The sequence below is a fragment of the Callithrix jacchus genome, chromosome 4 (genome assembly GCF_049354715.1).
Source record: "Callithrix jacchus isolate 240 chromosome 4, calJac240_pri, whole genome shotgun sequence".
Taxonomy (NCBI): domain Eukaryota; kingdom Metazoa; phylum Chordata; class Mammalia; order Primates; family Cebidae; genus Callithrix; species Callithrix jacchus.
In genome coordinates this window covers 2,716,585-2,740,431 of record NC_133505.1, presented here as the reverse complement: position 1 = coordinate 2,740,431, position 23,847 = coordinate 2,716,585, and the positions used below count along the sequence as shown (strand labels likewise).

Below are 23,847 nucleotides of genomic sequence, written 5' to 3'. Positions count from 1 at the left end.
CATATATATTTGTATTTATAATATCAATTTATGTATATTATACATAATATATGTGTTTGTGTATATATTTTTATTTATTGGAAGGAATTGGTTCATATGATTATCAAGGCTGAGAAGTCCCAGGTTCTCCGATCTGCAAACTAGAGATGTAGGAGAGCCAACGGAGTGAGCAGTCAAAAGCCAGCAGATTCAAGACCCAGAAGAGTCAGTGTTCTAGTTTGAGTCTGAAGGCCAGACAAGACTGATGTCCCAGCTCCAGATGGTCAAGAGGCGTACCCCTTGAGGTAGCATCATCTTTTTTGTTTTCTTCCTAACTTCAACTAATCAGATGAGGGCCACCCTCATTAGGGAAGGGAATCTGCTTCACCTGGTCTACTGAGGTAATGGTTGATCACATCCAAAATCAAACACTCAGAATAACGTTTGACCAAATATCTGGGGACTCTGTGGCCCAGTCAAGTTGACACATAAAATTGGCCATTACAATACTATAGTTTCAACATTAAAACTACAGTAGAGTATTACAATTTCAGTAAAGCATTAAAACCTTTAACCTGTGCTGCCCCCTTTTGTAAGTTCTTCCAAATGGCAATAGGAGCCTGGGAAATGATGTTTGTAGCCTCCCTACTGAGCTTACAGATCAGGATAGAACGGCTGGTATGAGGCAGGCTGAGGGACAAGAGATAAACTGTATCACCATTGTATCCTTAGCATCTAGCAGATTTACTGATGAATAATTCTGAAAATTGGCTGGTTCTACTTGTTCTTTTGTATTATTAACATAACGTAAAATCTCCTGACAGTGATTGCTGGAGACCAAAGTATTCACATTATTATGTCAGGTCAAATGCTAAAGAATCAAAGATGAACAAGACATTATTTCTGCCCTCGAAGAACAAAAACCCTAAACAGACTTCGTTCTTCTAAGGCATTTTATGCATTTCTGTTCTCACTTTAGTGAGACTTAACAGACTTAATAGCTCTTCCTTTAGGAGAATGACTGCACCATGGCTGCCTGGCAACTTGCATGTCTTCATATGAGCCACACAGACGAGGATTTAACACTAGCTGATCTAAGCACCGTAACTCACCTAGAACATGAGTGCACGGTAGGTTTTGTGAGGAGCTGATAGAAGGCCGTTTCCCACATACCTCCCTACCTACCATGAGGCTGTCACGAGACAATTTCCTCTAACGAGGAATGAGGCTTTGTACCTCCCTCCATTTAAAGTATAACTGCTAGTTAAGCTTTTCAAGAGTTAACAAGAAACAGGAAAGTAAGTTAGAGATATTAAATAATTTCTAGTTTATAAATATAAAAGAAAGAATGATCTGAATGGGAGTATGGGTGGAGACAACTTGTCATCCTTTCAGGAGGAATCTACAAAAATTCTGGGTGGTCCAGGTACTTCCCTTCAAGGAGATCCAGGAGGGCCTTCTCTGCCACAATTTTTTATCATTGGATTAACTGTAAAACACCCAAGATTAAAGTATTAAGTAATAATGGCTTAATTAGCTAATCTTTTTACTAATTCATTCATTACACCTTAGCAACAGAAGGCTGAATATAGGTTGCTTGGAGAGCAGGGAAGAGTCCAGGTAAGGGTGGGAGAAATTATCAAGGGACACGAGGAAACTTTTTTGGGTGACATATTGATGGCAGTGATTGTTTCACAGGTGTAAACATGTTAGAACTTAACAAGCTGTACACGTATGCAGTTCATTACATATCAATCTCCTTCAGTAAAGCTGTTTAAAAAGTCATAACGAAGCCAGATATGGTGGCTCGTGCCTGTAATTGCAGCACTTTGGAAGGCTGAGGCAGGAGGATCGCTTGAGGATAAGAGTTTAGGACCAGCCTGAACAACAAAGAGACCCTGTCTCTACAAAAGACAAATAGACGAACAAATTACCTCCGTGTGGTGCTGCATGCCTGTAGTCCCAGCTAGTTGGGAGACCAGAGTTCAAGGCTGCAGTGTGCTATGACTGCACCATTGGACTCCAGTCTAGAGCAACACCCTGTCTCTAAAAAAATAAAATAAATAAAATTTGTTTTAAAAGTCATGAGGTTACATTGCATATTCTAGGCAAATACATTTGAAAGTCTTGATGAAATGGGTAATTTCCAAGGCAAAGATTACCAAAGTGGAACCCATTATAAATAGCCTGAAAAGATCATTTTCATAGAATAGAGGAAATTACCAGAAATTATCCCACAAAAAAGCATACGACTCAAGGGTTTCACATCAGAAACTATCCTTCTAAGACTAGCTAGATCTGATGCTTAATAAATTGTTCTAAAGCATTAAAAATGAACACAGACTTAAATTATATTTATGATGCAAGTTAAGAGTGAAAATCTAAACCTGAAAAATATGGTATAAAAATTATGGACCAATTTCACATGAATAGTGAAGAAAATGTACTAACTAAAATATTAACAAGTAAACCCATTAACACATTAAGAAAATAACATGCCGTGGCTGAGGTTTGTTCTAGGAATGCAAGGTTGGCTCAATATTAGGAAATCATTTTATATAATAGTAATAAAGAAAAAAATTGTGTGATTTGCAGATACTGGAAAAGCCTTTTACTGAATGCTGTCCATCTTTTAAAATAATGAATGTATTAATAATACCTATGCAAAAAATTTAGGTATGTGCAGTACAGAGAAACCTAGAATTCTGAGATAATCACTAAAAAGTTTTGAAATACATGGTTCCTGAATTTAGTGCCCTACTATAAAATATATAAGCTGCATTCTCTCATCATGGGTAGAGATTGGGCTACATTCAACTTATTCACAGCCTCTAAAGATTCTTTCATATTTTTGCCTATAGGTTTTAGAACAGAAAATAATAAGCAAGTTACTTAATGTATTAGCCTTCACAATGTGTATTATGTGTTATCTATATGAAAAAAGTATCAGTCATTATCTGTCAATAGACTATATGTGAAGTATATTTTTCTATCTTAAAAAAATAGCTGAGTGCGGTGGCTCACGCTTGTAATTCCAGCACTCTGGGATGAAACCCTGTTTCTACTAAAAATACAAAAATTAGTAGGGCGTGGTGGTGGGCACCTGTAATCCCAGCTACTCAGGAGGCTGAGGCAGGAGAATTGCTTGAACTCAGGAGGCAAAGGTTGCAGTGAGCTGAGATAGTGCCATTGCACTCCAACCTGGGCAACAAGAGCAAGACTCCATCTCAAAATACATGAAATAAACAAGCCAAACCTGGAAAAATATACTCTCTGACGGGATACCTACATGGTCTTGTATTGGAGAATATAAAGGCAGTCTCAAATTTACAGAAATACCCAGCAATTCAATAATCGAGTTCTTTTCACTACACTTATTGAAACATTATATATGTGATTTTTGTGTCCCAGGGTACAAACACAAGCCTGCTCAGCCCATAAAGAAAATATATATGTTTACAGTAAACAGTAGACAATCATACTACTGGGTGCACTTGCTGAATGAATTAAATATATGATACTAGAGCAGGCATGAAGAAAAAGACCTGTCCTCCAAAGCAGAGATAATCATCCGGGAGGCAGATCACAAATCCAGAGAGGCAAGTTATTTCATTTCAAAAGTCCTGGTTGCGTCTACTTACAGAACCCTCTGGAAAAGAAAAATAACTTCTAATATTTCCTTTTCTTGACCTAAGACACTCAATGTTTTTACTGGCTAAAATTAGCATTTTAGAATACTCATTTCCCATACACCTTGCCTACTTATATTAATTATATTAACTTTTCAAAACTGGAAACTCCCTTGTTGAGGTATGATTTTTGTCCATATAACTTCCCACAGTCCTCTCATTTATAAGAGTCTCTCTAATATGAATTCACTGATTTTTCCCAAGGTCCAACCTCTGAAGGCTTCTCCATACTCGAACACTGGCAGGGTTTCCCTTTAGTGAGAACTCTCCAATGCTGAAGAAAGCTGGTACACAATGGAAAGCATTTCCACATTCGTCACGTTTATTGTGCAGATTCTCTGGTGCACAGTCAGTCCTTGCCTCTGGGTGAAGGTCTTCCTCCATTTGTCAAACAAGGTTGTATAAGGTTTCCTTGCTGGACAAAGGCCTCCTCAGTTATCACATTTATGCAATCTCTTACATGGATTCTTTGTTGTCAAATAAGGCCATGTGGCTGAAAACTTTCCCACATTCCTTATAAGGATAGCATTTTTCCTTGTAGTGGTTCTTCTGGGGGAAAAAGAGGGATCCACTATAAACAAAAGCCTTTCAAAACTTGTTGATTGCAGAGATTCTCTGAATTGTGGACTCCATGATGCTGAGTCACGATTCCCCAGAAACTACAGCTTTTCCCATACTTACTGCATGGATGTTGCAGTTCATCAGACATTCCCCACCCCACAAAACTCAGCATCTGCAGAATGTTTTTGTTTTGGAGCCAAGTCCTTAGTTTCCTTTCTCAGTAACACCATCTAAAACAAAACGCACAGACAATTCAAATGTCAGTTGCCTCTTCCGAAATGAGATTTATGATAGAGCACAGCGAATAAAAATAAAACCCACTTTTATTTAAAGTGCATGTCTTTTCTAAGACTCTAAACAAGCATCTCATTTTTGTGACATGTCCAAGAAGGCACGTGGCAGAGTAGGAATAGGGGGGTCCAATTTGGGTGAGAAGAGACAGCTAGGCAGAAAGAGACTGGAGGTGTAGGAAAACTTTTCACAAAATGTGGCAACAAAAGAAATCACGAAAGTATAATCAAAAAAGTTAAGATCAGTTTGAATCCAAAGCTGAGAAACAAGGAGTATCATGAAACGAAGAGAAAGGTTAATTTGCTAAGGACAGTTAAAAGGACTATTTCTACTTACTGATATGTACTGGCTACTACTATAGACCTACAAAATGTTCAGTAGATATTTGTTGAGTGGGTCAGTAAACAACCAGATATGACCAAAGTTAACTTGAAACAGTAATAGCTACACCAGTTTCAAAATATATACCGATCTGATGTGGGGCAACCAGTAAACCGGAAAATCCACAGTGAGAAGTAACTTTTCTAGGTAATATTCATGTCTACAACAAAGAAAGCAACACTTTGAAGCTAAAGGAGTTAAATGGGTCAAAAAGCCAAAACCCCAATCCCCTACGAGAAGGGTAGAGGCAAGGTTTTTGGGGAGAGGACGCCACTAAAAGTTCTAAAAGATTCCCCTGTGAGACTTTTCTCTTCTTTCTCTCCAGAGATGTTCTCTCATCATCTTTCACATCAAAAGGCAATCAGAGGTAAACTACGACTCTTAGGTTTGATCTGAAACCTTTGATTCCAAGGTACTATCTCTGTCATAAGCATAACTTGTTCCATCCTTTAGCCTGAGACCTAAAGGCAATGGGATAAAAATGGTCTTGGGAAATGGAATTTGAAGCTAAACCCTAAGATAAAACACTCAACAAACAAAAAACCCAATATAGAAAGAGAAGGCCCCAGAGATGCACTTAATAAATAGCAGGAGAACTAAAACCCAAGAGGGAAATGTTGGGATATGGTTCCAGAGACATCTGGTGGATCCTAAAGTTGAGGTTTGCTGCTTTCTATCCTATTCCCAAAAGCTTTTGCTAGTCAAGCCATAAGTGAATCCTCCCAACGTTTCCCACCTGTGGTTTGTCCTTCACTCAAGCTGTGTCTCCAACTTCTCCAGCATCACGGATTGCCTCCTCTCCACATTCTGGATATTATCCTACCTATGTCTGCAGCTTCATAAGCAGGGGCCAGGACCTGTTCCAGCACCCACTTCTGCACATATATTTCTGGCCTCAGGAACTACTGGCAAAGCTTCCCAAGGTTTCTGACAGCTCTGTGAAGTCCAGGTAGCCATATCCACATCATAACAATGTGAAGCCTTCTTCCTTTACCCTCAGTCACTATTAGAGATGTTTCCTACAACACGACTGCCATTCTGGAATGAGAGAGCTCAGGAGAAGATCCACTCCAGCTTGGGGTTCACAGTGATTTTTCCGAAGTATTTCCTTGTAGGTGGTCTTCTTCCTGAGGCATACAATAACAATGTTAACAGAAACTAAATTTTGTTTAGCTCTTTAGCCAGGAGCTCACTTATCTGAACATGGCACTGAAGGAAAATGGAACTCTGTGTCAGCAAGCTAAATTAAGAAAGCAAGAGTGACTGCAAATTATTAGCCGCATCTGCTAGCCTTTGACTCTCCGAAAGTTTATATTAATAAAACTTTAAAGATCATGACCCTCTTCCCTTGGCTCCCCAATTCAAAATATCCCATATAAACGGCAGGGATAAGAACATCAGAAATGAAAAATAACAATAGCTGTTATTACTTAAAATTCACTATGCATGCAGCCATTTAAGTAGCTATACTCTCACGAGGAATGAACCTGAGGCACAGAGGGATTAACTTGCTCAAAGTCACACAACGGCTAGGTGCATTCTGTCTTGTCTTGTACTCAGCGTCGATCTTGGGAAGATCATGAATCATATAATTTCCCCAAATGAACCCAACTTTCCTTTTACCAAAACTGGGAAGCCAGACTCCCTTTTCCTCAACAGCCAGTTTTCCTGATACCTCAAAACTTGAAAGTCGTCTTTAACTTCCCCAGCAGCTCTCAACCTATATCCAGCCCGACCTCAGCAGAGACAATGAAGGGCTGGAGGGCAGGAACCTGAGGCCAACCGCCTCCAAAGGTTCATCACAAAGGCCGGGAATTTCGGTACTTTCAGGTCCTGCCGCCGTCCACGGCAGGCTCAGCATTCGGCTTCTCTAGGATTCTGGAGGCTTTCTCCTCTCTGTGGTTGCCCGGCCCTACCCAGCCCCAGCTGAGCAGTCAGGTAACCCCAGGGACCCAGGCTCCCAGGCCGCGGCGCGTCAGACCCCCGCGAGGCCGGCCTTCCTGCTGCAGAACGTCGGAAGAGCAGCTCCGAAGTAAAACTGCGGACACCCTGGGCTGCTAGTTACCTCTGAGAACTAACGGGCGGAGACAAAGGGGAAGAAATCTCTCCTTTCCAACTTGGGCGGTAAGTGTCCTCTGCCGGCCACTGTTCATCAGGTCCCCAGGCAGGAAAGCAGAAGTACACCTGGGTGGGAGCTTTTGTCCCAGGGCCAGGAGGACTGTGCAGCAGTTGTGGGAAACTGGCAGCATGTTAAACTCTGACCTGGGGCACTGGCATCTAGAGCCAAAGCGTTTGAGAGAGCCCACAGCAACAATCAGAACACGAGCAGCTATAAGGCGCTAATGTGCCAAGCAGTATTCTAAGCACTTTGTCAACTCATCTAATATACGGAACTGCCCAGCTGGATAGGTCCTATTATCGTTGCCATTTTACATTTAACGTAATCGCTTGCCCAAAGTCATTTAGCTAGTAAGCTGAGATTCGAATCATGGCAATCTGTCTCTAGAATCCAGGTTCTTAAACCCTATCTCAGGAATAAGTAGGGAATTTGGCCACAGGAAGCTGTCAAGTTCTCAATCTTTATCAGGGATGAAATGGGGAGAGATCTACTCCTAAATTCATTACTGAAGTAGGCAGAACTAAGGCACTAGATCAAAACACTAAGGTATGCACACCAAGCTTGAAGAGGAGTCATGATGAGGTAACCATGAATCAGAGATTACAAATATCTTCCACTCTGGAGCCCCTCTTGGGACTTCCAGGAGCAGGCCAGCTGGGTTTAAGAAGGTGACTGGCAGGAGCAAACAGACATACACACTACAGATCAACTTGCACTTGATGGGTGAAAGCTCTGAGGGCCTTGACCGATGGGTTTCAGATACCTAAATGGTGTTTTTAACGTGTGAGGAGAATCAACTGTCCATGTAATCAAGGGAAAACTGCTGGCTCTAAATGGTGGTGTTACAGTGTGAGTTGGGGGCTAGTCAACTGAAAAGTTTAAAACACTTACGGTTGGCTTTGTCAACATCAAATTATATACCTCAGACCATATATATATATATATATTAATATATACTTTTTACATATGAATATATATATAGAAATACTATACATGTAAAAAAAAATAACGTGAGGACTCCTTACCTAACACACGCAGAACATTTGAGAGGGAGACGATCCACAGAAATTCCAATAAAATGAGAAGCTGGAGTGGCTGTGGTGTAAGAACTTCTTGGTTTAAAGGATAAAAGTTGGGAAGAGATTCAATTAAAGGCTATGGAATTCTTATGTCTAGGTTGAACAAGCACTTGCTCAAATTCTGGCCTTGTGGAATTAGAAAGGACACCATGTGAATTGTAAAAGTGGTCAATCTTAAGCAAAGAAAAATATGTGTATGCATTCTTAAGTCAAAGAAGTATCTCCTAATATAAAATCACTTCTAAAAACACTCATTAAAGATAGATCCATAATGAGTTATTAACTCATGGGGACATACCTTTAAATCTTTCCATTTTAAATTAGACAGCTAAATATTCCTTATTCTGTGAGAACAATGCCGACAGCCAAATATTCCTCATTCTGTGAGAACAATGCAGACTGATTTATGGTTCTAAGCTAGGAAGGCTGATCTTTTCATATAAAGAGCCCACTTTTAAAGTGGAATGTCCCCTGCAACACCCCTGCTGTGCAGGCAGCGAGAAGCAGAGCTGTTGATGCTCGCCACACCTCAGCCAAGATGTGGTATGTAGAGAGGGTGGTAATATTGTTACCTGAGGTGTCTGGACTCTAGGACTTTCTGAATCATTTTTCAGAACAGTGCCTGGAGATGAAAAGTTTTTATAGATAATGACTCAAGACATTGAATTACCACTGCAGCACATGGTTTGTTCAGCTGAAATAAACAGAGGAAGTGTATTCACAGGTTAAAAGTATGGACTCTGGAACTGGGCTGCTTGGGTTCAGATCTTGGCCCGACTGCTTACTATCTTTGTGACCCTGAGCAGATTTCACTTATCTATTTCAGTTTCCCCAGCTGAAAGTGAAATGATGCAAGTAAAGCATGTAGTAATGCCTGGCCCTTAGTAAGCAGTTAATAAGTGTGCAGTATTATCACTACCCTTTCCTCTATTCCAAAAGATGGCCAGTCAGAACAGCTGTGACTGTAACAGCTCTGCAGTCAGTAACCCACTGTGGATTAACAGAAGAGGCTGCTTCTGTGCTGAGTACAGGAGTCCAGACTTGTCTAAGCTCTTGCATCTTAGAGGTCTCTACAACCAACCTCATCATGCAGTTGACACGTCTCAATTCAGAGCCCTGCTCACTCGCACTGTCCTTCCTCATCAGCTTCATCTCCTTCCTCAAACTCTGGCAACCTCTTAATACAATTTACTTTTGGAAGGAGGCCACATTCTTTTTTCTTCTGCAGTTCCTTCCCACGGCACTCTGTGGAATCCACAGCCCGGGTCTGTGAATAAAAACTCACTTCACTTCTCATTACTTTAGAAAGTTGGCTTCTCCCCAACCTCTCCATGCCTTTTGCCGTAAACATTTAATGTGTTGTTTACCTTGAACCAATTAGAAAAACCAGTTAGAACCAGTCAGTCTTACCCTTAATATTAGATTCATTTGAGTCTTGTACCAGGTACTTCTATGTGGCTGTTGTTACTACAACCCATGACCATCACTTCTACCTTAGACCTGCTTCACTTTCATATTCTTCCTTTCCACCCTGCCCCCTATTATTGTTATTTATTTCAAAATCCACATACATTAGATGCTTCAGAGGTTTCCGGTTTCTAGCATCTTGTCACTGTCACACCACGTCTATACTTTATCCATGAAATGTACTTGACTTCATCACAAGGCATTGTGTTCACTGCACTCCCCAAGGTAGCACTCCTATTCCATATCCGACATGGCATGTCCTCCATTTGCCCCTCAGGGCCTTCAATTTCCCCATATTGCCAATTTGGCTCCAATTAGTAGCCTTATTCTACTGCATTTTCTCTTTATCCTAGATAGCTAGTTTAATCCCCTTTGATGCCTGCCTGGAAGTTCCATGTCACTCCACCTTTTTTGGTACTGCAACTGTATTTAAGCATAAGAAATAACCAGAATAAAACCCCTACATTTTATTTTTATTTTGAGACAGAGTCTTACTCTGTCACCAGGCTGGAGTGCAGTGGCACAATCTCGGCTCACTGCAACCTCCACCTCCCGGGTTCAAGCAATTCTCCTGCCTCAGCCTCCCGAGTAGCTGGGACTACAGGTGCATGCCACCATGTCCAGCTACTTTTTGTATTTTTAGTAGAGTTGGGGTTTCACCATATTGGCCAGGAATGGTCTCGATCTCTTGATCTTCTGATCCACCCACCTTGGCCTCCCAAAGTGCTGGGATTACAGGCATGAGCCACTGTGCCGGGCCTTCACATTTATTTTTAAACAAGTATAAACTGTACCCTCCTATATAACAGGCATTTCCATTAAGTCTTTGTTTATGGTCTCTTTATAATATTAGGTATATAAAAAAGATTGATAGTGTGAAGAAAGGCAAATGGAGGAATGTGCGCATTGACAGAACATATTAAGCAGAAAATGAACTGGAAAGACCCCAAGTAAAGGCAACTTTAAAACAAGGATTGCATTTCAGTGAGCAGTCAGATTAAAAGAGAGGCTCTGAAGTTACTATGAACGGTAAGTTCAGTTTGGATAACGAGTCTGTAAAATCAGATAAGGAATATGTATAGCCCGTTTGGTAAGGAGAACATTCTCATACAGGTTCTTATCACTAAGCAAAGTCCCCTCCGCTGAGAAGAATTTCTAACAGTGAAAAAGCAAAAGAGCTAACATAACTAACTCCACTTTTGTATAAGGAGCCTTTACCCATTCCTCCATGTAGGCCAGGACAATTTTAGAGCACTGAGACAATATGCAGAAAGCGCAATCATGTAGTTTTAAAAACTAACTCTGGGATTTAAAAAGTCTGTAAACAACTACATAGTTAAAGATTTATAGGCGCATTATGACCCAACCAGTAACAACCAAGTTCCCAACCTCCTTGGACTCTTGCTGGCGCCAAGATGTTTGTGGTCAGATGTTACCTCTTCATCCCAACTCACTCCTTTGCCCTTAACATAAAAAGAGCCTAACATTTGTACTGACTTAAGATGGTACTTTAGAACTCTAGTCTACCATTGCCTCAGGCTGCTGGCTCTCCGAATAAATCTGCTTTTCCTTTCACCAACTCTCTTCTCTGCTGAGTCTTGGCTTTGGAGCGCAGCAGCTGAACCTTGGTTTGATTACAAGTTTGCATTCTAATTATGTGCGAAAAGGGAGGCAGGGTAAACTTAGTTAGAGCATAGGTCTCACATACTTATAGCCTCAGAGCGCCCAGGCTCACACTGGGTTCCTTGTTTCCTGGAGGAAAAAAAACAGATTTCCAATCCCAGTTGCCTCAATGCCTTCTGCATGCAACTCCAACGCTGGGCTTATGAAACAGCCTAGCTAAGCACTCTTCAACTTATGAGTAAGTTGTTTTCCAACTGTTCACTTGCCTCTGTCTGTCATGAGCTCAAGGTTTTCCCGTACAGAAAGTCATGTAAGTTCCAATCCCAGAAGCCAATTTGGCCCTAATTTGCCTGAATTATAATACTTATACTATTAGGATTTCTATGGGAATATGTGTTCATATTTACAACTTAGCTAGAAACATACATATTCCTATAGGACCAGAGACTCTTCTGGTGCTAATCCAGGGATAAAAATTCTGTACAGCGTTTATGGATAGAGAGGCGAGAGATAGGGGCACTAGCAAAATTGGAACGGAGTACATTACAGGAGTGAAGAGATGGGACAAAGACCAAGGGCTGCATAGAAAGGTAATTAGGAGTGGGCCTTAACTAAGAAGAATGCAGATTACCCTTCTTTGATTTCTCCCCTTCCCCTTTTGTCAACGTCTCAGCACTTCAAAGCCATTGAGCAGCTAGTGTGAGGAGAAGAGAGGACTGGAGTTACGTTGGGTGTAGTAGGAAGTTAGTCCCAGAAAAGTGTGGAGCTTGCTGTGGCAGGGTAGAAAAGGAAGGAAATAACAGGCCATCTCAGTAGAGATTAAGAATGATTTCTGTAAATAAAATGACAGATCAGGGCTGGGCGCGATGGCTCATATCTGGAATCCCAGCACTTTGGGAGGCTGAGGTGGACGGATCACCTGATGTCAGGAGTTCAAGACCAGCCTGACCAACATGGAGAAACCCCATCTCTACTAAAAATACAAAATTAGCCAGGTGTGGTGGCATGCGCCTGTAATCCCTGCTATTCGGGAGGCTGAGGCAGGAGAATTGCTTGAACCCAGAAGGTGGAGGTTGTGGTGAACTGAGATCATGCCATTGCACTCCAGCCTGGGCAACAAGAGTGGAACTCCGTCTCAAAAAAAAAAAAAAAAAAAAAAAAAATACAGATCAGGAGCCATGTCCAAAGCAGAATTTTTACTCAACAATACAAGGTTAGAGTCAACCAGTTTTCAGTTGGTTCATTTTTCAGAAGCCCAAGGGATAGTATCTCTAATTTGGGGTCCTTTTATGCGCTCAAAGTAAATCAGTCGTCAAGAGCAATGATTAGGGAACTCAGAACGTAATGGCAATATGAGATCTGGGAAACAAAAGGAGGCAAAAAGCAAAGCAGAGAAGAGCACCAAGCCATCCCCTAAATAAACAACACAAGGGCTCACAATCAGAAGGCCCTTGGAATGTAGGCCTGTCTCTTTTTCTCTGAATACTTAAATTTGAAGGGATGGAAAGACCACCTTAAACCCTAATCCTAGTTTTTTGGCACAATGGTGGTCTAATTCTCTGTTCACTCCAAAGAGGAGGTGGTACATGTTCCCTGTAAGGATTTCCTTGTGCTAAAAATGTGCAATGGCCTTTAGTTTACAGGACTATGTTCAAGCTTCCCCACTTCACAGACAACCGTGAAGTGAGCTGTCATTCAACTCAACGTTTCTTAAATTTTTAAAGTATATTAAGTAAACTTTAAAATGGAAGCTATAAAAATGAAGATTCTCGACTCTCATCCCAGGCCTAATGAAGCAGAATAGTGGGATTCAGGCCTGTGAAACAAGCTCCACAGGTGATTTTGAGGTTCATCAAAGTTGGAGGCTCACTAGCGCAATGGCCAGGACTAGAAGTCAGGAGACCTGCACTTAGGTTACTCCTCTTTTCTTTTTGTGGGATTCTAGCTGTGTCACCATCTCCACAGGCAAGAGTATTCTCATTCTTTAAATGGATAATGCTTTTGATTTACTGAGGTATTTTAGGAATTAAATGAGAAAAGTGCTCTGTAAATGTCAAAGTCCTATAAAGTATTAGATGAAATTATTCACACTCTGGCCTTCTTAGAGTCTGTCCCCAGGCTGTTCCCAGCTTAATGCTATTGATTGCCCAATCTGCATGAAACTCTTACTTCAGGCTGGCTACTCTTTTCCCCGATGCTTCCAGATCAATGCGCTCTTACTTTGGCTTACATTTGTTTTGTCTGTTTTTCTCCCTTTTGGCTGCTAAGTCTGCCCATCAAATCCTTATTTTCAATAGAAATCTTTCCTGACCACTCTAAGAAAAAGTAACATGTCCTTTAGAGTTTACAACACTTATAGTCTACACAGTGCCACTTTGAGTCGACATTGAGCATCAATTCTAGTCTCCCGTAGTCTTATTTAACTAAATACATGGACCTTACCTATTCCAAACGATAAACTCTTTAAGAGTTTGGGGTGATCTTCTCACTCTCCACAGCACCTAATACAATGGGTAGCACATAGTGAATTCTTATAAACATCTGAGGTTTCCTTACAGCAATGGTGGCTGAACTTTTGCCCCAAATATTATAAAGCTAAATAGTGTTTCTCACCAGCCTGAACTCTGTGATTACTTCCCTGTAGTCATCGCACGGAAACAGCTTTTTCTCCTTTGTGGATAGTCTGATGTTGAGTAAGAGCTGAGTTCTGCCTGAATGATTTCCCACACTCTTTACATATATAGGGACCACCTCTATTATGGATTCTCTGGTGTTTACTAAGATCTGACCTCTGTCTGAAGGCTTTTCCACACTCATCACATTGGTAGGGCTTCTCCCCAGTGTGGATTCTCTGATGCTGAATGAGGCTGGTGATTCCTCGGAAGGCGTTCCCACACTCATCACACTTGTAGGGCCTTTCTCCAGTGTGGATTCTCTGATGTTCTGTGAGGACCGATCTTTGAGTAAACGCCTTCCCACACTTATCACATTTATAGGGTCTTTCTCCAGTGTGAATTCGCTGATGTTCTGTGAGACTTGTCCTTTGAATAAAGGCTTTTTCACAGACCTCACATTTGTAGGGTTTTCCCCCAGTGTGAATTCTCTGATGCTGAATAAGGCCACTCTGACTGAAGGATTTCCCACATTCCTTACACTGATAGCATTTTTCTTTGTGGTGGATTTCCTGATGGGAAACAAGGGATGAGTTATAAGCAAAGGCTTTTCCACACTTGTTGCACTCATAGGGCTTTGCGCCGGTATGAACTCCTTGATGCTGAGTAAGTATGGAACGCCGACTAAAGCTTTTATTACACTGAGTACACTGATAAGGTTTGTCCCTTGCGTGGATCTTGATATGGTGAAAGAGGCCTGCTTTCTGACTAAAGGCTTTGCCACATTCGTTACAGTGATAGTGTTTTTCTCCCGTGTGAAGTCTCTGATGTTGGTTAAGAGCTGACCACCGGCCAAAGACTTTGCCACACTCGTTACACTTATATGGTTTCTCTCCAGTGTGGATTATTTTGTGTCGAATGAGCACAGTTCTCCCACGGAAAGCTTTTCCACACTCTTCGCATTTGTAGGGTCTGTCTCCAGTATGGATCCTCTGATGTTCTATGAGGTGTGAGTGCTGTCTAAAAGCTTTTCCACAGTCGTCACATCCGTAAGATTTTTCTCCTGGACAGATTCTCTGATGTTCAGTACGGTCCAAGTTCTCAGTCAGGCTTACTCCATTTTCATCACAGGTAGGTTGTTTAACTTCTCTGGAGTGTGCAGAGGGCTCTTCTGTTATTTCTTCAGGTTCATAAGTTTCTCTACACCTAACAGACTGGGACATAGCATGTTCAGATTTACTGGGTGTACTCTCATGAGGTTCCATTTCTTCAGAAACTTCTTGCTTTAAATTCCCACATTCATTTCCAGTCTCAATATCTAAAGCTAAGAAGGGATCATGAATGTTACCTTTTATATCTTTAAAATGTATCTATACATTTTAATATTAAGCAACTGCTAAAAAATAAAAAACGCAAGACTCTACCATCTTAGTGATAGAGGAAAATATATATTTTTAATATGGAAAACATATGCATCAAAAAATATGTGGAGGAACACACAAAAATTAGTATCAGTGACAACTTATTTCCGAGTAGGGGCAGGAGGCTAGGTGGCTAGGAAAATTGGGTAGAATAGAAACTTTTCATTAAATAACTTAAAAATGTTTTGTTTTTGAGCCATGTACATTTTTATCTATTTAAAAAATTAAATGAAAATGAAAAAATATTGAGAAAATAGAAATAAGACAGAGGGTCTTTCACACATTCACCAACTTTTAATGTTTTGCAACATTTATTTTATTATTCCTTTTCTTTGTAAGTATACAATTCTTTTGTGTGTGAATCATCTGACAGTTGTGAATGTAATGGAGCAAAGGCTTATTTAATGAAGGAGAAAGGATTTAGTGCAAGTGGAAAACAGAGGTATTGTCTGATGGGGCAAAGGCTGAAAATAGCAAGGAGGTCAGTATAAAGAGAGATAAATATCAGAAGGAATAAATTAAGTGCTAAAGCCAGAATTCAGAAGAATATGAATATAGAAAAAAGAGAGTTGAAGAGTGACACACGAGGCTGTCTGGGAGTCTGTATGAGCCATTAGATTCCAAGAGAGCCTCTTTGACTTTAATGATCAGAAACAGTAGCAAGTACAAAAAAGCCCCCACGTCTTGTGCTACCCATCTTCCCCTTCCTCCCAAGATGGGTCTTTCTTCTTTACCTTGCTTCTGTTGGAATTCAAGTTCCGGAGATTCATACTTTAGCTGGGCTTTCATGGACTGGAGGGACATACTGGTTTCTCCTTCTTTTCCTAGAGATACCATCTCCTGCAAGAACATTTCCTGTTCCTTAGTGTGAGGCAAGACCTGAGGAAAACGAGATATCGCTGACAGACTCACTCTGACAACAGAAAACAAAAAGTGTCCTATCTGTGGCAGCGGCTGAGACCTGAAACGACCTTTTTTCTCAGTACAAGCCTGCCATAACCCTACCCATTCTTCAAGGCCAATGTAAATGTCACCTTTTCTGGGGAACCTTCTTTTCTCCACCCGGAAGTAATTTCTCCTGTTGTTACCAGTAAAGTATGTTGGTTGTGTCACTTTGATTTCTTTGTCTTGTGCTCAAAGAAGTGGAGAAAGGAAAGTGAGTAAGACAAAACAAAGGAGAGAAGAAAAAGAAGGTGACATGAGGCAGAAAGGAAAGAAGATAGAACTTAGGGTGAAATAAAACGTTAAGAGAGAAAGAGGAAAAGGAAAGGGGAGATGTAAAGGCAAATAATGTAGACAAATGATAAAAAAGAAAGGCAGCTTTGGGACACCACGGTGGGAGGATTGCTTAAGGCCAGGAGTTTGAGAGCAGCCTAGGCATCTCCCCCAACAAAATGAAAAATTATCTGAGCATGGTGGCACACACCTGTGGTCCTAACAACTCAGGAGACTGAGGCAGGAGGATTGCTTGAGTCCAGGAGTTCAACATTACAGTGAACTACAATTACAGCACTGCACTCCAGCCTGGGTGACAAAGAGACCCTATCTCAAAAAAAAAAAAAAAAAGTACAAGGGAACAAATGATTAGGAGAAAGAGGGTGGGAGAAGAAAGACAGGGAAAAGAAGGAAAGGGGTGAACTCTCCTCCATATTCATTCCAGAAGCTATTCCCAATAGTCTCTGCCCTTCTGAGGTACCCGTTCCACTTCTCTCCAGGAAGATTATCTTATATTGTATGTATCCAAGATCACAATCAGCTCAGAAATCATCTCCTCTTCATTTTCCCCATTCCACCCTCATACTCTTCTCCATTTCTTCTGTTTTAGAGGACGATGTCTCCTCTTTTTCAATGCTTACATCTCCACTTTGCCTTTAGTCCCATCACTTTTGGCTTCCCCTGACCCTTGCTCCCTCAGTGAACTAACTCATTTATTCAGCAATTTCAGCCACTGGGTGGCTCCCATGCTTCCATGTGCCTATTTCCTCTTGCATTTAAAAGTAACAGGTTTCCCCAGCATGGTCTTGTAAAAAGCAGGGATTTGGAATCACATGGATTACTTACTCTCTCTCTTTCTTTAGTGGCTCTCTGACCCTGGGCCCGTTACTTACTCTCTCTCTTAGTTCAGTGGCTCTGTGACCTTGGGCCCATTACTTACTCTCTCTTTCTTTAGTGGCTCTGTGACCCTGGGCCCATTACTTACTCTCTCTCTTTCTTTAGTGGCTCTGTGACCTTGGGCCCATTACTTACTGTCTCCGAGATAGTAAATGTCATTTGTATAAAGCACCTTGCTTGTCATACAACGGACTCTCAAATTACTTCCTTATTATCTTCAAAGGTTAAACTTTATAAATAAAAAATCACCATATACACTGCCTCTATTTCCCTGATACAGTTTCATTTTGTAGTCTCAGTTTTCAGAATAAAAGCCAGAATCAGCAGAATGCTATCTCAGATGTACAGAAAACGATGTTTTGATATCTCACATTTTGCAAAAAGGAAGTGGGGGGGGGAAATGCCAGTACAGTGAGCTGTGCCTTCTATTCCTGGATCTCTGGTCAGGCCTCAGAAATCAAGCTGTAAACTCCATTAGATGCCTCCTGCAATGCTTTCAGGGAATGAGCTGATTGGCAATACAAATTCGACACATTTAAAACCAACTGACTTTGCCAGCACCGAAGAATCCCGTTCTTTCTCTGGTTCTCTCTGTGCCTCCCGAGCATCCCGTTCTTTCTATGGTTCTCTCTGCGCCTCCCTGGCTTCTCTGCTTCTCTCTGCGCCTCCCTGGCTGCTCTGCTTCTCTCTGCGCCTCCCTGGCTGCTCTGCTTCTCTCTGCGCCTCCCTGGCTGCTCTGCTTCTCTCTGCGCCTCCCTGGCTGCTCTGCTTCTCTCTGCGCCTCCCTGGCTGCTCTGCTTCTCTCTGCGCCTCCCTGGCTGCTCTGCTTCTCTCTGCGCCTCCCTGGCTGCTCTGCTTCTCTCTGCGCCTCCCTGGCTGCTCTGCTTCTCTCTGCGCCTCCCTGGCTGCTCTGCTTCTCTCTGCGCCTCCCTGGCTGCTCTGCTTCTCTCTGCGCCTCCCTGGCTGCTCTGCTTCTCTCTGCGCCTCCCTGGCTGCTCTGCTTCTCTCTGCGCCTCCCTGGCTGCTCTGCTTCTCTCTGCGCCTCCCTGGCTGCTCTGGTTCTCTCTGTGCCTCCCAAGCTGCTCTGTTTCTGCTGGTGGTTACTTCTTTCATGACCTCATCCTATCTCATGGCTTTAAATACTATGTATATTCCGAAAAGTCCCAATTCTGTATTTCTAGCACAGACCCTGCCACTGAATTCCAGTTCATTATATCCAGTTGTTTTCTCACCTTTTCTGCTTGAATTCTAATAGGAATCTCAAAATTAACATGTGCAAACGCTAACTTTTTTTCTGAGGCAGAGTCTCACTCTGTTGCTCAGGCTGGAGTGCAGTGGTGAGATCTTGGCTCACAGCAACCTCCGCCTCCTAGGTTTAACGGATTCTCCTGCCTCAGCCTCCGGAGTAGCTGGGATTATAGGCATCTGGCACCACACCCAGCTAATTTTTGTATTTTTAATAGAGACAAGCTTTCACCATGTTGGCCCAGCTGGTCTTGAACTCCTGACCTCAGGTGATCCATCCGCATCGGCCTCCCAAGTGCTGGGATTACATGCATCAGCCACCGCGCCCGGCCCAAACCCTAACTTGATTCCTGTCCCTCCATCCCAAACCCACTTCTCTCCCAGTCTTTACCATCTCTATGAATGACAAATCCATTCTATCTGATGTTCAGACCAAAAAAATGGGCATAATCCTTTACTTTCTCTCATATCCCACATTTTATATAAAAATGAATCCTCTCAAGCTCTTCCTTCAAAATAAATCCAGAATCCAATCACATTTTACCACTTCCACTGCTACTACTCTAGACCAAGTCACCAGTATCTCTTGCCTGGAATATTGCTTATGATCATTGCTCCTGAAATGGTTTCGTGCTTCTGCCTTTGACCCCTGTGCCTACCCCAGCCCCACTGTGGAACTTTCACATAGTAGCCAGAGTGATCATTTAAAAATTCAAGTCAGATTATATCTCTCTTCTATTTAAAAACTCTCCAATGACTGTCCATCTCAGAATTCAAAATTCTTACAATGGCCTACAAGTTCTGACACAATATAATCAATCTTAGAACCATTTTATTTCATCTCCTGTTTGACAAATACTACATCTCTACCATGACAAGTACATTTTCACTTTAAAATCCTCTGCCTTGGCAGGGCATGGTGGCTCACACTGATAATCACAACACTTCGGGAGGCTGAGGCAGGCAGATCATGAGGTCAAGAAATCTTACCATCCTGGCCAACATGGTGAAACCCCGTCTCTATTCACCAACATAGTGAAACACTGTCTCAAAAAAATTAGCTGGGTATGGTGGTGTGCACCTGTAGTCCCAGCTACTGGGGAGGCTGAGGCAGGAGAATCATCTGAACTTGGCTGCAGTGAGCTGAGATTGTGCCACTGCACTCCAGCCTGGTGACAGAGCAAGACTTCATCTAAAAAAAAAAAATTGACCCTCTGCCTGAATGCTGTCATCCTTGATAGCTGTGTGGCTTGCTCTTTCCATTCAGATTTCTCCTGTAAATGTCACCTATCTGAAAAGCCTTCTCTGACAAGACTACCAAAAACAGGGCTGTCCCCATTTCTTTCACCATTCCTTTTCTCTGCTTTTATCATTGTTGTTTGAGCACATTTGACTGTCACTTATATCTTGTATTTTTTTTTGGAGATAGGGTCTCACTGTGTCACCCAGGCTGGAGTGCAGTGGCATGATCTCAGTTCACTGCAGCCTCAATTTCCTAGGCTCAAGCAATCCTTCCACCTTAGCCTCCCAAGTAGCTAGGACTACAGACACCTGCCACAGTGCTTGGCTAATTTTTGTATTTTTATAGAGATGGGGGTCTCACTATATTGCCCAGGCTGGTTTGTCGATTTTTACTTTACTATCTGTCTCTCCTCAGTAGAGTAGAATCTACATGACAGCTGCAACCTCCCATGCTTTGTTCGCTGTTACATTCACGGTGCCCTAAATAGGACCTAGTCCAAACAGATATTCAGTAAGTATGTACTTAGTAATTGCCTACAGTCTTTGTTAGGAATGTCTCCATTATACTAGCGCTTTTTTATTTTATTTATTATTATTATTGTTGTACTTCAGATTCTGGGGTACACGTGCTGATCATGCAGGATTGTTGCACAGGTACATACATGGCAAGGTGTTTTGTTGCCTCCATCCCCTCATCACCTATACCTGGCATTTCTCCCCATGTTATCCCTCCACCCACCCAACTGTTTTCCCTGTAGCGCCCCCAGAAGCCGTTATACTAGTCTTTCAAGCTTGAAATCCCTAGTGTTTAGCTTAGATTGCTCTGTAAAGATTTCTCCATTGGTTCTTCCTTCTTTACTTAATAGATCTGTCATCACTTCCAAACAATTCTTACCTAAGATAAGCCTCATCCTTGGTAATCACACTTTCATGATCCTATTTCTTTCTTTGTTTTTGTTTTGAGACAGAGTCTCACTTTGTTGCCCAGGCTGGAGTACAATGGCACAGTCTTGGCTCATTGCAACCTCTGCCTCCTGGGTTCAAGTGATTCTCCTGCCTCAGCCTCCCAAGTAGCTGGGATTACAGGCACGTGCCACCACGCCTGGCTTACTTTTGTATTTTTAGGGTGGTCTTCAACTTGTGACTTCAGGTAATCCACTCGCCTTGGCCTCCCCAAGTGTGAGGATTATAGGCATGAGCCACCGCGCCCAGACTCATGATCCTGTTTCAAACTAAGATCTTTTTGCCATGTTCCTACCCTCTTTATTGTCTTTTGTATCACAGTGCGAGATGATACTTCTGTTTTATCATTTCACCAAGTTTCAAACTCTTTATAACAGGGTTTCCTAGTGCCTACCCTCTTTACTGTCTTTTCTATCACAGTGCTAGATGATACTTCTGTTTTATCGTTTCACTAAGTTTCCAACTCTTTATAACAGGGTTTCCTAGTGTTGCCTCTACTGACATGTTGGTTCAGATAATTGTTTGTCTGAGGCTGTCCTTTGTGTTGTAAGATGTTTAGCACCAGCCTTGCCCTCTCTACCCACTAGATGCTAGCAGCACCTCCCTGAGTTGTAACAACCAAAAATGTCCCAAGACATTGCCAAATGCCCTCCGGGGCACAAAATCGGCACTGGTTGAGAAACACTGTCTTATTTTATTGTTAAAAAGAAAACAAAAAAGTTCTGCATAATTTGATTCTCTTTTACATATTACAATTAGTGAAGCTCATTTAGACTCAAGGAGAAAAGGTTGGGGGGGGGGTCTGTCCTACAGAATAAAATCTCAATCGTTGAGATTCAAGGTCCTGGACGCTATCTCAACTCTTCTACTCAGAATTCCCCTTTCTAATCTAACTGGGCTTTCTACTACTCAAAGCAGCATGGATCCCTGCCCTGCTCTCCTCACTAACTTTCCATTGTACTCCCACATCTCAATCCCTGAAATACTTAATTTCTCCATTTTAACATCTTGTAATAGAGTCAGAGCAATGCATATATCTGCAAAACCTTAATTCTTAATTATTTGTATTGTGCAATAGAGGGATGCCCTTTCAAGAGGCTGCTTCCCATCCTGCTGCTTTCATCTGATACCTGGCCTTAGAAGTCTTCTAAGATGAGCAGTATGTTTATCAAACAGAATTTTGTAACTTAGTAAAGAAATATAAAATCCTTCCACAGAAAAGTTACAAATAAGTTTAGCGCATTAGCCAATTTTCCATGAAACTCATGCCCCTTTCTGGTGCATCAAACTGTCAAGAACATGCTTTGTGGAAAAAATGGCTCTTCTTCACTCTGGCACAGAAATCCACAATTTATCTTTTCTCAAGCAGAAGTCACATCGTTTCTTTCTCACCCTGTCTCCGGGCTCATCCAGCTCTCTCTCTAAATCCTCCAGCACAGTCACCACGTCCTCCCCACTCTCTGGATGCTGCCCCTGCACCCAGGCCTGGAGCTCCTCAGGTAGGATGGTCAGGAACTGCTCCAGCACCAGCAGCTCCAGGATCTGTTCTTTGGTGTGGGTCTCTGGCCTCAGCCACTGACGGCAAAGCTCTCGGAGTCGGCTCAGAGCCTCACGGGGACCAGATGTCTCCTGGTAGCACAACTGTCTGAAGTACTGACGGAAGACCTCTCTGCTATGGCTGCTGTTTTTATGCAGGTTCCAGTCCCGTCTGGTGGTAAACTTCTCCTCCTCCTCTATCTTTACTTCCAAAGGTTCATCCTGGTCCATGTGGGCCTGGATAGCCCAAGTGGATGCCATTTCAGCTGTGCAAGAACTATTGGTGTTTCAAGTAAGATCTCCCTGGAAAATTTCTTCCTGGACCATCCTGAGGAGTAAGACATTATTATTAATACAAGCTACACCATAAAGGAGAACTGCAAGTGCTGAGAACTTGGAAAGCCGGCCTCCAGATTAATGTACAATACTCAGAAAAATACTATGATAGAAAAGACTTAAGATTTGACCAATTTAAAGAGAAAGACTGAGGAAAGGTGCCGAGTTGTTTCAGGATAGAAAAGACTTAAGATTTGACCAATTTAAAGAGAAAGACTGAGGAAAGGTGTCGAGTTGTTTCAGGATAGAAAAGACTTAAGACTTGACCAATTTAAAGAGAAAGACTGAGGAAAGGCACCGAGTTGTTTCAGGATAGAAAAGACTTAAAATTTGACCAATTTAAAGAGAAAGACTGAGGAAAGGCGCCGAGTTGTTTCAGGATAGAAAAGACTTAAAATTTGACCAATTTAAAGAGAAAGACTGAGGAAAGGCGCCGAGTTGTTTCAGGACTTTAAGAAGAGTAAGACTTGTTAGTAAACTTATTCTCATTTGGTCCTAAATGAAAGACAAATAGAATAAAACTAACATTCAGAATAAGTAAATAATAATGATGAAAGGTTGGGACACCCTTGATTAGTTACTTTTATCTTTTAAATGTCCAGATGTCTGCTGGAAACCGTGAAATCATAAAAGCAACAAAGTAATGCAAATGTATTTCCTCAGGGACTTAATCTTTCTGCTCATTCTTCATTTATAAAGCGAGAGGTTACTCTTTAAGGCATCCCTCCACCCTCACGGTCTGTGATTATAATCTGAAGTGAGGCAGGCCCAGGAAAGGGTCCCTAGGACGCAGGCCAGCGTGGGCGACTCGCCACTGTCCAGGAACGTCGGCAAGCGCTGACCCCAAGGATACACAGCCCGAGGCAAACCTGGAAGGTATGAGCCTTACAGCCGGGAATTGCCGCAGACACTGGGAACCGACCCCTCATCCCCAAAGGGTCCCAACGCACTTTGGGGAGGGAGAGCTTCCCGCGGATCCGCCCGGGATTGGGAGGACTGGGGTGCCCTCTACACCAGCCAGAGCCTGAGGGGCCCACCGGCGGGAATACGGCAATCTCCCGCCCACCTGCTCGCCCCGCACAAAGGACAACACTGCTCACCTGCGGCCGCCGGCGCCAGCACAGGACTCCCTCCTAGCGAGCGAAGGGCGGAGGCCTCCAACCCTTTCCGGAAGCGGAACCCATCAAAAGT

The 23,847-nt window shown here is 42.3% G+C and overlaps 2 protein-coding genes across 11 annotated transcripts in view; one reads left to right on the top strand and one right to left on the bottom strand.

The window, feature by feature from the left end:
* Positions 1-4,732, top strand: part of ZKSCAN3 (zinc finger with KRAB and SCAN domains 3) — a 34,993-nt gene extending 30,261 nt beyond the window's left edge. For all 4 annotated transcript variants that reach the window (XR_004741460.3, XR_013533569.1, XR_008480972.2 and 1 more), the window contains exon 7: positions 85-4,732. The gene's annotated coding sequence lies outside the window, so the exon portion shown is untranslated. The remainder of the gene's footprint in view (positions 1-84) is intronic.
* ZSCAN12 (zinc finger and SCAN domain containing 12) lies at positions 68-23,841 on the bottom strand. 7 transcript variants are annotated; one of them, XR_008480971.2, is made up of 7 exons: positions 23,757-23,841; positions 22,177-22,648; positions 15,957-16,101; positions 13,979-15,125; positions 5,638-6,028; positions 4,350-4,459; positions 3,969-4,217 (listed from the first exon to the last, which is right to left on the bottom strand). XR_008480971.2 is itself a non-coding variant. In XM_054254700.2 (5 exons), exons 2-5 carry the CDS (start codon positions 22,579-22,581, stop codon positions 5,908-5,910), a joined length of 1,818 nt encoding a protein of 605 aa, XP_054110675.2. In that variant the 5' UTR covers positions 22,582-22,648; positions 23,757-23,841; the 3' UTR covers positions 4,536-5,907. The 7 variants fall into 7 exon arrangements, 1 of the variants encoding a protein (XP_054110675.2); XR_008480970.2 differs by having other exon boundaries at positions 68-4,459; XR_013533567.1 differs by having other exon boundaries at positions 2,565-4,459; positions 13,803-15,125.
* Between the last annotated feature and the right edge of the window lie 6 nt (positions 23,842-23,847).

Excerpts from the sequence above, each read along its gene's own strand:
- ZSCAN12 (XM_054254700.2), bottom strand. The coding sequence starts at position 22,581 with ATGGCATCCACTTGGGCTATCCAGGCCCACATGGACCAGGATGAACCT. Across the intron at positions 16,102-22,176 it reads TGGATGAGCCCGGAGACAGG|GTCTTGCCTCACACTAAGGA; the intron begins GTGAGAAAGAAA and ends CGTTTTCCTCAG. Across the intron at positions 15,126-15,956 it reads TGAATTCCAACAGAAGCAAG|CTTTAGATATTGAGACTGGA; the intron begins GTAAAGAAGAAA and ends ATCCCTTCTTAG.